At 42.0% G+C, this 15204-nt stretch overlaps 1 protein-coding gene across 2 annotated transcripts in view; it reads right to left on the bottom strand.

The window, feature by feature from the left end:
- The window catches only part of LOC124713568 (WD repeat-containing protein 11-like), a 202574-nt gene that overhangs the window by 174516 nt on the left and 12854 nt on the right, over window positions 1-15204 (bottom strand). For both annotated transcript variants that reach the window (XM_047242957.1, XM_047242956.1), the window contains exon 2: window positions 9059-9289. In XM_047242957.1, coding sequence (XP_047098913.1) covers window positions 9059-9225 — 167 coding nt within the window. In that variant the 5' untranslated portion in view covers window positions 9226-9289. The remainder of the gene's footprint in view (window positions 1-9058; window positions 9290-15204) is intronic.

The following is a 15204-nucleotide window of genomic DNA, read 5'->3' as shown; positions in this document are numbered from 1 at the left end:
GGCTCTCACCCTCTCTGAAGGTGGTAGGGAGGGCAAAATCCAATTGTCGAAGCAGGCGACGAAAGCGGACCCCAGGGGGCAGCAGGGCAGACATATACAACCCATACTGACAGTCAAGAGAATCAGCGAAGAAGGACTGATAAGAGGGGTGGTCGATCATTGACAACAGCCGGCAGGCATACCAACAAAGCAGTATGTCGCGCTGGTAGTTCAATGGTAATTCGGCAGCTTCAGCATAAAGACTCTCGACGGGACTAGTATAGAATGCTCCGGTCGCAAGACGTAACCCCCGATGATGGATGGAGTTGAGATGGCATAAGGGGGATGGCCGAGCAGACGAGGCTCCCATAATCCAGCTTTCATCGGACTATGGACCGATATAAGCGCAGTAGGACAGTGCGATCCGCTCCTGCAGAGTGTGGATGTTGATTTAAATGTAGATAATGGGCAGGGGCACTATTTAAATAAGGTGTGGGTAGGTTGAGAATCTGGGTCTGACAGGAGGTGTACTAGGATAGTCCATGTAGTTGCGATGACCACTGTGTCTGGATAGCTTAGTGGTCAGAGCACCTGCCTAGTGAGCAAGAGGACCAAGTTCGAATCCCAGTCCAGCACAAATTTTCAGCTTTCCCCATTGCTGTAAATTAATGCCCAATAGCAGTTACATGTTATTAATTCCTTTGTGTCTTGATTCACAATGGCTGCAGGATTAAATTGGTCTCTATTCTTCAGGACATGTCTTTTTTGTTGTCACTTCCTTTTGTCTCTCACACTTCTCTTTGAGCTGTGAAGTAGGATATTTCAGTTACAACTCCCCTTAGGATTTAATGTAACCTATATTTTCTGCATTTGTCCTAATATATGACAGAATGAGTTTATGTTGGGTAACAGGAACAGGATGTTGTGTGAAATTGTTCTAAATACCATATCTGAAAAATACCCTAAGCAGTTAATCAGATAACTGACTCATGAAGGTAACATCTTAAACCTCCTGGTTACAAACAGGCCAGAACCTTTTGATACAGTTAATGCAGAACAAGGAATAAGAGATCAAAAGGTTGGTATAGTATCACTGAATGTGGCAGTAAATAGGAATTGGTCCAAATTCAAGAGTATTGTAGGATGCACCTTAAGACAATTAAGTGCCGAGCAAGTTGTGAGTGACAGGAAAGACCTTGTCTGCTAGCGTACAAGGAACTATCATCAATCACAGGCTCAGTGTTTTCTAATAACTTGCATTTGTGCTTGTAACAAGTTTCATAGTGGAATCCTTGTCTGAAAGATGACAGGGATCTTTTTAATTATTATTTTCATTCTTTGTAGCTTGTAATTTTTGAAATGTAGCTTAAGACCACCTGCAGTGCCACAGTCACCTAGTTTTGAATATAATAATGTAAGTACCCGTACTTGCATTTGCCTCTCTGCCAGTGAACAGTGAGCTAGTGTTAGTGACACACTCAATGTTTTCTACTAGGAGGTAATTGTGTTTTCAACAAGTTCGGTACAGTAAACCCTTTTCTAAAAAAACAACATGGCTTGTTTTTAGCTATTGTTTCCATTTTAATTTTAGTAGTAGGATGGATAGGGAGTGTGCATGCTGTGTGTGTGGATTAAAGAGGAGCTGGTTGCAGTTCACAAATAACTGAAGATACTTTTAGCCACAGGCAGCTGCCTAGAGGCTGCTCCCTCAGGGTGAAGCAGCAGCAGACAAATAGGCGCATTGCATGTGACACCTCACCTATGAGTTCTGCCGCTAAGGTGCCTCCAAGTGAGCCACAGAGAGGGTGCAATCACACTCACTGCAGAGTGAGTGGCACATTGTAACACACAAACATCGCTTGAAGGAGGGTAAGTGTGGGGACTGGCCATCTGAACTTGACCATTTGCCTCACGAGTGGACAAGCAGCCACTCCTTCACCAAGGTACCGGAAGGCACATGGGTGGAAGGGTTCGTTAATTACTGGGAGCTGTAATGTTAGGAGCATTATGGAGCATAACTTTCCATAACTGGAAAGAAGTCCATTTTGTATTCTGTGTGTGTGTGCGCGCTAGGGACCTCATGCAAGATGTAGAGTAAGTCCAGAATGTGTCTATTAAGGATGCAGGATGCAGTCATCTTCAAGTTATGGTTCATGTCAGCATGAATGATGCCTGTCATCTGGATTCTGAGGCCATCTTCGGTTTTTATGGGCAGCTGGTAGAAATAGTGAAGCCTGCTGGTCTCGCTCGCAGGATGCATGTAGAGCTTACAATATGCAGTATCGTACACAAAATTGATTGAGGTCCTTTGATTTGAAGCCAAGCATGGGGTCTCAACCAGAGGCTCTGGCAATTCTGCGATGATCTTGGCTGCAGATTTGCAATGAAAAATTGTAGGATTCCCCTTGATCGGTCAGTAGTGTATGACACAACTGTAGGATTCCTCTTGATAGGTCCAGGGTACACTATACAGAGGAAGCAATTACTCATATATCAGGGTATTTGTGGAGTGCACATAATTTTATTATTACTTTTTTTATTATTTGGGAGAAGGGGCAGTTCTGAGGTCCTCTGATCGATGCTCACATGTCAATACACAGAAAATGAAATCATATCAAATATTAACTAAAAACACTTCAAGTGTCAAGATTTTAACAGCAAATTGCAGCAGCATTTTTAATAAAGTCCCTGAATTTACTGCCCTCCAGCAAAGCAACCATGCTCAAATTATACTCAGAACCAAGAGATGACTGAAGTAGAAAGATCTAAAATACTTAATGGGACATGGAACATATATCAAAAAGACAGGTTTGCCACCACAGGAATATGCAATCATCAAAAATATTTTGTGTATCAAAATCAAAACTGAGTCTGATTGCAAAATTATCTGGACACAAGTAACCGGACTAGATGAACTCAAGTTAATCACTGGTTGTTTCTACTGGCACCTGATTTTGCCATAACACTTCTAGAATCATTCAAAGAATGCTTATGCTCATTAGCACGGAAGTACCCCGATCATCCATTATTACTTGGAGGTGACGTTAACCTACCAAGTATAGAATGGGATGTCTATTGATTCAAAGCTAGTGATACAGACTTGTGAAGCAGTTCTGAGCACATTATTCAAAAACTGTCTTGAGCAGCTAGTTCAACAACCCTTACACAATGGAAATATTTTAGACCTTGCAGCTACAAACAGGCCTGATCTTATTAACAGAGTCAGTATAGGGGCTGAGAATGGTTACCATGACATCACAGCGACAGTGGTTACTGAAATTAATAAACCCATCAAGAAGACATGTAGTAGTTAGCATCCTACTTACACAATGAATGGACATCATTTTGTTCCAGTATGATGGATGTAGAGGAGTTATGAGCAAAGCTTAAACTGGAATGAGATTTTCACTCTGCAGCGGAGTGTGCGCTGATATGAAATTTCCTGGCAGATTAAAACTGTGTGCCCGACCGAGACTCGAACTCGGGACCTTTGCCTTTCGCAGGCAAGTGCTCTACCATCTGAGCTCGAGAGCTTCTGGAAAGTTTGGAAGGTAGGAGACGAGATACTGGCAGAAGTAAAGCTGTGAGCACTGGGCGTGAGTCGTGCTTCGGTAGCTCAGATGGTAGAGCACTTGCCCGCGAAAGGCAAAGGTCCCGAGTTCGAGTCTCGGTCGGGCACACAGTTTTAATCTGCCAGGAAGTTTCAAAGCTTAAACTGATTGTAAATCGCACTGTGAAAAAGGCTGTGCCGAGAAAGTGGATCAAGGACAAGACAGACCCACCGTGGTTTAGTAACAAAATTCAGAAAATGCTCTCAGTTCAAAAAAGAATACAAAAATGTCAACAGGTACAAGTTAGCAGAAATTCATTTTTCTACAAAAAGATCAATGCATACAGTATACAACAGTTTTCACCATCGTACCTTGGTAATAGAGCTTGCTGAGAACCCAAGAAAATTCTGGTCCTATGGAAATTCACTAAGTGGGTTGAAGAACTCTATTTACTCATTCACATACCAGTCTGGGGTGATAAAATTTTAAGTTTCAAATTTCATATTTAAATAATCATTCGTGCAGGAGGATCATATAGACATAACACTTTGTAATTGTCACACAGATTTCCTTATAGAGGACATAAAAATAGTCGTCCTGATATTAAGAAGTAACTGAAAGAGTAAAACAAAAATAAGTCACTACGTCTGGATCAAACCCCAATTCAGTTTAACAGAGAGTGCTCTTCAACATTAGCCCCTTCCTTAGCCTGTCTTGATCATGAATCTCTCGCCCAGCAGAAAGTACCAAGCAACCGGAAAAAAGTGTAGATAACATATGTCAGCAACTCTTGAGCATATTCTAAATTCAAACACAATAAATCTCCTAGAGACAGAAAAGCTCTTGCCCACAAATCAGTATGGATTTAGAAAGCATTGTTTGTGCGAAACTTAATTTGCCATTTTCTTGCACAATATCCTGTGAAACATGGATGAAGAGCAACAGTAGATTTCATATTTTTAGATTTCTGGAAAACATAACACAGTGCCACACTGCAGATCATTAACAAAAATCCAAGCATACAGCATAAATTCTCAGATTGTGATTGGCTTGAAGACTTCTTAAGTAACAGAACCTAGTACATTGCCCTGGATAGTGAGTGTTCATCACAGACAATCTTGTCAGGAGTGCCCCAGGAAAGTATAGAAGGGCTGTTCTTATTCTCTACATACATAATCAGTCAGAAGAATATGGTGAGGAGCAATCTGTGAACGTTTACAGGTGACAATTTAGTGTCCAGGAAAGTGTCATTGCCGCATGACTGTAGGAGGATACAAAATGAATTAGACAGAATTTCTATTTGGTGTGATGACATGTTGATTAAGTTTTTAGGCATAATGTTGCAAAGTGATATGAAATAGAATGAGCACTTAAGATTGGTAGCAGGGAAGTCAAATGGAGACTTTATTTTCTGCGAGTATTCTGCGCAAGTGTAGTTCATGACACTGCATGTAGAACACTAATGCGACCCATTCTTGAGCACTGATCCAAGTGTTTGGGATCCCCACCATGTAAGATTAAAGTAAGACACTGAAGCAAATTAAAGGTGTGCAGTTAGGTTTCTTACCAATACTCATGAGTATTAAGAAAATGCTTCATTAACTTGAATGGAAATTTCTGGAGGGAATAAAATGTTCTTTTCATGAAACACTATTGAGAACATTTAGAGAACTTTCATTTGTTGTTGACTTCAGAATTGCGCTACTTTGCCAACACACATTTTGCATAAGATCTGTTAAGTCACGATAGGAGAAACTGAGGCTTGCAAGGAGGTATGGAAAGGAAATGACTATTAGTGGTACAAGGTAACTTGCACTGTTGACCGTACGTTGGCTTGAGGAGTAAGTATGTATGTATGTATGTCTGTAAGTATGTAGATGTAGATGTGCCATGGTTTGACAGTGATGTTAGAAAGCTACTCTAAAAGCAAAGAGAGCTTCACTGCAGATTCAAACATAGCCAAAGCCTCAAAGACAAACAAAAACTGAAGAAATCTAAAATATGTATAATGTGAGCTCTGAGTGAAGCATTCAGTGATTTCAAAATTGAAATTCTGTCTACCACTCTGACAGAAAAGCCTAAGAAATTTTGGTCTTATGTTAAATCAATAAACAGATCAGAGTCACTTTGGGATGATAATGGCAGTGAAACACAGTATTACAGAAACAATCCTGAAATACTAAATTCTTTTTTCCTAATTTTTTTTTTTCATTGAGGAAGATCATATTGCTGAATCCCCTCTAAATTGTTGTACAAATGTGAAAATGATGTATTCATATAAGTGTGAGTGTGTGAGTGTGTGTGTGTGTGTGTGTGTGTGTGTGTGAGAGAGAGAGAGAGAGAGAGAGAGAGAGAGAGAGAGAGAGAGAGAGAGAGAGAAATCAACAGAGGACAACGAATGGAGCTAACAGGGTATGATGGTGTATGATTCTACGCAGATATGAGATAAAACTTGCACCTCATCTAGCAGCAGGAGTAAATGGTTCCCAGTGATTGGAAAAATGTGCAGGTCATTCCATTTTCAAGAAGCACTGTCAAACACACGCATAAAATTATAAGCCCATATCAGTGACATCAGTATGTTGCAATATTTTAGAACAAGTTCTAGCTCGCACGTTATGGAATTTCTGGAGAAAGAAACACTCTTCTTCAGGAACTAACATGGGATCCACAAACAACAAGTGTGTAAAACCCAGCTCACTCTGTTTGTACATGAGGCTCAGAAGGCAGTAGACACCAACATTCCAGGTTTATGCCATATTCCTCAACTGACAAAGCATATGACACAATTCTACACAATTGCCAAATGAAGACATATGAGTGAATGGAATATCAGACAAGTTTCATGGTTGGACTAAAGAGCTCCTAGAAAACACAAAACAGCACATCATTCTTACTGGAGAGAAATCTTTGTACACACAAGTAACTTTGGGTATACCCCAAGGGGGCATTAAAGGATCATTCCATTTTGCACAATATATGAACGATTAGTGGAAAATTCCATAAGCCCCATAATGCATTTTGCGGGTGATACTTTCATATACAGAGAAGTCGTAATGCTATAAAACTGTAACTATATGCAGGAGAGCCACAGAGGATCAAAACATGGTGCTGGAATGCAGTCGACTCTCAATATAAACAAACATAATGTATTGCACATAAATGGGCAGAAATATCCAATATTGAATGATTACACAATAGCAGAACAACCACTGGAAGGAACCATATCCAGTAAATATCTGAGAGTACACATATAGAGTGATTTTACAGTGGAACGACTGCATAAAACTAATCACACAGAGGCAGATGTCAGACAGATTCATTAGAAGAATCCTCAGGAAATTTAGTCCACTCACACAGGAGATAGCTCACAAAACCTGTGTCTGACCAATAACTGTTTATTGATTGTCAGTTTGGGATCTGCACCACACAGGATTGATATACAAAATAGAGGAGATCCAAAGAAGAGTAGTACATTCTGTCGCAGATACACTTAGTAAATGTGAAACCATCACAGAGATGCTCATCCATCGTTAATGGCAGACACAAAAAGAGAGGTTTTGTGCAACTTGGTGTCCTTTACTGTTTAATTTGCAAGGGCATACATTCATAGGAGAGTCAACCTATATATTGCTACCTCCTACGTGTATCTCACAAAAATACTATGAGGGTAACACTGGAGCTCATAGGGAGGCTTGCCAGCAATCATTCTTCTCACAACTGGAACGGGAAAGCGTAGGAAATTGCTGTAACACACACTGACAGCAAGATAGTGCTGGATTCATTAAGAAATTCAAAGAAGAAATATAATGCAAAATCAGAAGATTCCAAATGTACAGTTGGCACATAGACTTTGAATCTATTTAAAGCTCACACAGGGGTGAGGAACAAGGCACTAGCTGATAACCTAGCTAAGAAAGGATCCTGACCACAGAAAAATCAATAAGCTACTGCAAAATATCTACCCACTCAATAAAATTAAAATTAAAATTTAGAAAAAAATGGGAAATTGAGTGAGCAATGAACTAAAAAATAGGAGAAATACAAAACTGTATTTTCCTACAATCCATCAATAATTAACAATTAAGTTACCACTATGACCAAACTTTACCGCTATTTTTACTGGTCTGTTATACATATTTCAGACTTATTATATACATTTTAAATTAACTTAAGAAGTGTTGTGCATATGTAATGGTTAAGACCAAACTCTACCAACTGCTATTAATTTGCAGTTTAACAAAAAAGAGGGACAAACTCAGGACCAAGAAGATAGTGTCGGAAGTTCCATGCGGTTTTTCGCGGATAATGCTGTAGTATACAGAGAAGTTGAAGCATTAGAAAATTGCAGCGAAATGCAGGAAGATCTGCAGTGGATAGGCACTTGGTGCAGGGAGTGGCAACTGACCCTTAACATAGACAAAAGTAATGTATTGTGAATACATAGAGAGAAGTATCCTGTATTATATGATTATATGATAGCGGAACAAACACTGGTAGCAGTTACTTCTGTAAAATATCTGGGAGTATGCGTGCGGAATGATTTGAAGTGGAATGATCATATAAAATTAATTGTTGGTAAGGCAGGTACCAGATTGAGATTCATTGGGAGAGTCCTTAGAAAATGTAGTCCATTAACAAAGGAGATGGCTTACAAGACACTCGTTCAACCTATACTTGAGTATTGCTCATCAGTGTGGGATCCGTACCAGGTCGGGTTGATAGAGAAGATCCAAAGAAGAGCGGCACGTCTCGTCACAGGGTTATCTGGTAAGCGTGATAATGTTACGGAGATGTTTAGCAAACTCAAGTGGCAGACTCTGCAAGAGAGGTGCTCTGCATCGCGGTGTAGCTTGCTGTCCAGCTTTCGAGAGGATGCGTTTCTGGATGATGTATCGAATATATTGTTTCCCCCTACTTATACCTCCCGAGGAGATCACGAATGTAAAATCAGAGAGATTCAAGCGTGCACAGAGTCTTTCCGGCAGTCGTTCTTCCCGCGAACCATACGCGTCTGGAACAGGAAACGGAGGTAATGACAGTGGCACGTAAAGTGCCCTCCGCTACACACCGTTGGGTGGCTTGCAGAGTATAAATGTAGATGTAGATGTAGAATTAAATAACTGAAAGGACGACGATGGTTTGTTAATAAATCATGCTTAAATCTTAAATTCACAATTTTTTTACAATTGTTTTAATTTAATAAGGCTGTTGCACATATGACGATATGTCATCCTCAAATATAAGTACATGCAATTCTTACAAAGCCTGAATATATTCAATAAGGATAATGGATTCCTAAACATAGCTCATACAATTATTGAGACATTTATAGGCCTAATATTGGATTTCAGAAGAAAATCCACATATTTCAATCCTCATTTAAAATGTCAATATCTTGATATATTATTTCTCTAAAGCCAGACAGACACAACTATAACTTGAATTTTTAAAAGACTGTGCTTCTGTAGTAAAAATAACTTAAAGAGTAAAAAGCAATGAAATTGATTTGAGAATTACTGAATTACCAATGAATTGCACCCTGGTTTTGCTGATTTGCTGCACCTGTGATTACACGAGCTGAAACTCTTGGTATCTGAATTGGTGCTGTTTTCTGATGTTCTGATTCTTCAACAGAGGGATTTCTTTCAATCAGGACGTCTCTACGTTCCTGGACTTCTTCCACATCACCCATTTCAAAGTCCTTACTTTTTGTTAGCTGTATGGTGGAATTTGAAATTACATTTGCTGGGGGTACACTGAAAATAAGAAAAGCAAGACAAATTAAGACTTCTACTTAAACAAGTTCAGAAAAATTCAGTAACATAGAAAATAAGACTTCACAGTCCAAATGTAAAAAGAACTAAATGTTGAAAGTAATACCAATTATTAAAAACTAGTGTATCAAGCTGGACAAGCAATCTGTTCCTTAAACACATTTAAATTTATGCGAAATAATAAAGTTAAATAATAAAGAAACAATGCTTGCAATAAACATTGAAGAGGCCTGCACTTAAAAAAAAAAAAAAAAAAAAAAAAAAAAAAAAAAAAAAAAAAAAAAAAAAAAAAAAAAGGGTCTCTCCCTTTCTTTTAACTTATTGTGTGGTGACGCTTATCAGTGACCCACAGTCTCCAACAGGAGGCTTTTTTAAAAAAATCTGACTGTCAGTTAACAAGAGAAGAATCCTGAATAACTACTTTTCTCGAACAGATTTTAGTCCAAAACATCCTTAATTGCACAAATTTAACTACTAAAGACTTTTTTTTGTCTTAGGGAGGAACACTGTAATGAAAGTAGCTCACAATCATGAATCAAATTTTTTGCCACATCTACAAGAGAGTAATACTGTGTCAGTAAACTTTTTTTCTGGAATAATATCTACATAAATAAATATAATCATATTTTTTTAGTATTTCAGGAAGTTACAAGAGTTGTGCATAACAAATTTCATGGTAAACTAGTGTTTGTGATTCACAGTTAATGTGGCAAATGTTATAGCTAACATATTGTGTCACATGTAGTTTTCCCTTTGAACAGAACTGCTTACGGTCTGTATTTATTGTACATTAATGCTATTTTCATGATTTTTAGTGATTATAACCTCAAGTAAGTATCAGACAACTAGCAACTTTTTATCCCAGTTTTTTCAGTTCCCTTAACAGATATCTCATTTTGTGTAGAACTGCTTCACGTTTAGCTTAATAGCTCCAGAAATTAAAGGAGACTCAGCAAAACTATTTTAAAACTTCTGTTACTGTTCAATAAAACACTGCTCCAGCCACAATTCAGCCCCATTGTTAACACTGTTTTCTAAGATAAGACAAGTTAGCCATTGTTCGCTGAAAATTGTCCTCATTACTGTGAAGCGATTGGTCACTGCTGCCAGCGGATGTGTTGGGAAGACTTCAGAGTTTGTGTACCAAAAATCCTATCCTCTCCTGCAGATCCTGTCTCCCCTACACGAAGAACAAGATCTAATATGATTCGTCCATCTGACCTGGGATACAGAGAAAGACACTGAGCAGGTGGCACAGCCAAGGGGAGAGAGAAAGTCATGGATAGCAGAGACTGAAGGGTAACGAGAGCAGCATCTGTCAATAGCCTGCATGCTGCTCATTGAGACAGAACAAATTAAAACACTGTGGAGGGAGGCCTGAGACACAAAATGGAAGGCTCTGTGAATGGCTAGTAGCTCTGCTGTGAACACACTACATGATCCTGGTAATAAAAGCCATTCTAAGCAGCAGGAGATGTGAAAGCATATCCCCCCTTACTGACTGTCTTAGAATTATCAGTGTTGGAAATAGCAGCATCCTGGAACTCTTCAAGGATTGCATGTACAAGACACTGGAGAACCATAGATGTGACAGAGACCTTAGGACCCTGCATTGGCCGATCCTAATCCATGGTCTAGGCACAATCCAATGGGGGGCGTGGGAGAAAGTATACGGGATGCGTTCCAGTGAGGGGATATGGAGATCCCAACGGAGGGAAGTGAGATGCATGCCAACCAGCAATCCCACCCGTGGGCGGTTGTCAGGAGGGAGACATCCCACATTTGCAAAGAGGACAGGGTACATGGGATGGTCAGGGAATTGGCGAATGGCAATTGCATAAGAAAGCAGGAACTGGTTCATTCGTACTTGTAGAGGAGGAATGCCTGCTTCTGTGAGAAGACTGTCAACGGGACTAATGCGAAAGGCACCAATAGCCAGATGCACTCCACAATGGAGAACAGGGTCAAGTAGTTGAGAGTGGAAGGAGCTGCTGAGCCAGAAACCTGACTATCATAACCTGGTCTGGACAAGGCCAGAGCACTGTAAAGATTGAGGAGAGTGGTACAGTCTGCACCCCAAGATGTGTGGGCCAGGATGCAAAGGGCATTAAGCTTCCGCATGCATGTAGTCTTTAGGTTGCGAATACGAGGCAGCCTTTTCAGATTTTTACTAAAAATAAGGCCTAAGAAACGACACTGTGCTACAACATCGAGGAGCTGGTCGCCTAAATAAAGTTCTGGATCAGGGTGGACGGTGGGTCAATGACAAAAATGCATACCCCACGTTTTGGAGGGAGAAAACTGGATGTCATGGGAAATGATCCATGCAGAGGCACGTCGGATGGAACCTTGGAGCCAGCATTCAACAGATGCTACTGAGTGGGAGCTGCACCAGATGCAAAAAATCATCGATCTAAAACATACAACACTGGGGTAACCACAGACCCAACAGAGGTGACAAACCCACTGATGGCTATGAGGAAGAATCTGACACTTAGCACAGAACTCTATGTGATACCGTTCTCCTGAATCCGAGTGGTGCTGAGTGAAGTGCCAATCGAACCTGGAAGAGCCAGTGAGATAAAGACTCGCAGATAAAAATCAGAAGGGGACCATGGAAGCCCAAGTCATAGGGGGTAACTAAAATGTGATGACGCCAAGCCATGTCATATGCCTAATGTAGGTCAACGAAGACTGCGATAAGGTGCCAGCAGTTAGTAAAAGCCTGTTGGATGGCTGTTTCCAATCTGAATAAATTGCCAGTTGGAGATCATCCTGCCCGGAAGCCACAATGATAAGGGGACAAAAGGCTCAGAGATTTGAGGTTCCAACATAATCTGAAGCTAACCATCATTTCGAGCACTTTACAAAGTACATTCGTCAGGCCAATCAGGCAGTAGCTTCCCAGGCTTAAGAATAGGAATAACTATACTGTCTCGCCATTGCGATGCCGAATGTGGTTGAAGACCCTGAGGAGACGTTGCCTCTGGGGAACGTCCAAGTGTTTGATCATCTGGTTGTGGACAGAATGCAAGACTGGAGCAGTGAAGAGTTGATTATAGGGCTCAGCATGGTGTGGGTTGAAACAGAGGTGGGTCTGTTCAACTTGGCATTTCTGGTGAAGAAAGATAGCAAGATACAAATAGGACGCTGATGCCATTGCAAAGTGTGCCACGAGGTGCTCTGCAAGGACCAATGGATCAGCACACAGAGCACCTCGGAGGTTAAGACCTTGGATTGTTGACTGCTGCTGGTGGCCCAGAAGGCTACGGATCTTGGACCAAACTTACGATGAAGAGGCATATATCTCCCAGGAAGAAACATAGCACTCCAAGAATTCTTTTTTACTCTGTTTAATAAGGTAAAGAGCTTTAGCAAGGAGACACTTAAAAACAAGGAGGCTGGTCTGTGAAGGATGTCCTTTAAATCACTGTAGCACCCGTTGGCAGTCCTGGACAGTGACTGCTACATCCTTGGTCCACCATGATACTGTTGACGAAGACAGGGGCCTGTGGATAGGGGGATAGCAAATCCAGCAGCATGAAGAATAGTGGCAGAGATGCCTTGCATGACCGCATCAATGGAATCTGAGAGGGAGGTGTCAAAGTGCACAGCAGATATGTATAAAGTACAACTGACCCCACGAAATGCCCAAATTGGGGACCAGTCTGCCTGGCACCAGCATAGAAATGATAGAATCACCGGAAAGTGGCCACTGTCACAAAGGTCATCATGCGATGGCGAGTGTAGGGAATCCATGAGACCAGGGGAGGAGATTGTGAGATCAATAGCAGTAAAGGTGCCATGAGCATTACTGAAGTGAGTAGTGGGACCATCGTTGAGGAGACACAAATCGAGGTCCATAATAAGCTGGTCAATTCGGAGACCCCTACCCACGGAAGTGGCACTCCCCCACAGTGGGTAGTGGGCACTGAAGTCCCAATGGAGGAGAAACGGGGGCGGGAGTTGCTGGATTATGATAGACAGTTCAACATAAGGAACTGGCCTATCTGGAGGGAGATTAACATTGCAAATGGTGATTGCTGGAGTGGTTTACAATCTAACTACTATTGCTTCCAGGTTGGTATGTAGGGGTATCTAGTCACTAATGACACTGATGTGAACAAAAGTGTAGATCCCACCAGATGCTACCCCAACAGAATGCCCAATAACCACAAAATGTTGGAGAGTGGTCATCACGGAAGTACATTTCTTGAAGAGCAAGACAGAGTGCAGGATAGGAGGAGACAAGACACTGTATTTCTGATATGTGACAGTAGTATCCATTGCGTTTCCACTGGATGATCTTGTGGTGAGTGTCCAGGTTACACATAAAGAAGCCGAAAGGAGATCATGTCACTAGGTCACTGGTCGTCACCGACAAGGATGAGGTGACATCCATAAATAAGATGTCAGACTCAGGTTGCAAGGGGGGAGATGGCACATCTGGGGCCACTGGATTGGGGGGGGGGGGGTCGCTTGTCTTTGGACTTATGTTTCTTCTTCTTCTCTTTCAGAGGTGGAGGAGGGCAGGGCACAAGGGAGGGCAGGCATCTGCAAGATATGGGACCGAAAGAGAATAGATGACCTTGGGGCACAAAGATAGTGCATCTGGTGGCCGAGTGGTTAGAGGCTTTCAGCCTGAGAGATGCCAGGGAGGAGTCCCAGGGGGCAGCATGATCACTGGCAGGTGCCTTCTTTGCCCAGGGAGGGGGAGGGGCTCCCTGGTTGAAGGTCGTGGGCTTTCCAGGGAAAGGGGACAGGATTGGGGTAAGGAAGAGGTAGGAGAGAGAAAGGATGTAACATAGGCAAAAGTTGATGACAGTGACACTGGATGGAGTCTCTCATACTTTTGGTGAGCCTGAGCATAAGACAGGCGATCCAGGGACTTGTACTCTTGGATCTTCTATTCTCTCTCGTAAGCCGGGCAAACCAGTGAGTGAGGGGAGCGTTGGTCATGACAATTGATACACACGCAGGTGGTGGAACACAGGGGGCTTCCCTCATGGAGCGGGTGTCCAAGCACATAACCTTGACCTTCTCTAGGAGGGTATCCCTCTCAAAAGCCAGACTGAAGGTGCCAGTATCTGTGAATGGTCTTTGCAACCTTTCTGCAAACATCGAACAAAATGAACGCTGCACTGCTCCAGGTCAGCCCGGCGATCCTCATCAGTTGACAGGACAAGGCCCCTATGAAAAATCAGTCCCTGGACCATATTCAGAGATTGGTGAGAAGTAATAGACACTGGGACATTGCCAAGACGATCACAGGCACAAAGAGCTGCGGACTGGGCAGCAGAAGAAGCTTTGATCTACAGGAAGCCTGACCGCTTCTTACTAAGAGCCTCCACCAAACTTGTCCTCAATATCCTCCACAAAAAACAATAGCTTTGTGGCGGTGAATTTGTCCCCATCCATCCTAGTACAGATGAGATGGCGCGGAAAGTGTTCATCCCAAGACAGTGAGCCTGGCCCTCCTCCCATGGTGTAGGCAGGGAAGGGAAGGTTGCCGGGTCATATGAAGCAGCATTCAATGTTCCTTCCCTATTCGAAGAGACGGTCGTTTGAGAACAGCCAGATTTTTGCAGCCTGGTATGCTTAATGCGCCAAGCATCCACACTGACACCACCCACACTGATCAGGAGCTCTCCCAATGGTTGCCACCCAGCCACAGCAAGGACCAACTAGCATGGTGACCGTTGCCAGGTGTTCCGATGCTCTAAGAAGACAAGCAACCACTCCTTGGAATACATGGAGAGGAAACAGCTCAGGTATCAGTAGTGTGATCCCTGTGTTGTCAGAAGACTCAGCCAGATGGGTAAATAACAGCCCCACCACACAGTGGCTACACATGCTGTTGTACTAGCAGGATGGAAGGAGTCTACAATGGGGAAGGG

Source organism: Schistocerca piceifrons, chromosome 1, assembly GCF_021461385.2.
Source record: "Schistocerca piceifrons isolate TAMUIC-IGC-003096 chromosome 1, iqSchPice1.1, whole genome shotgun sequence".
In the NCBI taxonomy this organism is placed as follows: domain Eukaryota; kingdom Metazoa; phylum Arthropoda; class Insecta; order Orthoptera; family Acrididae; genus Schistocerca; species Schistocerca piceifrons.
The sequence above is the reverse complement of the archived record's forward strand: the minus strand, read 5'-3'. Positions and strand labels throughout refer to the sequence as shown.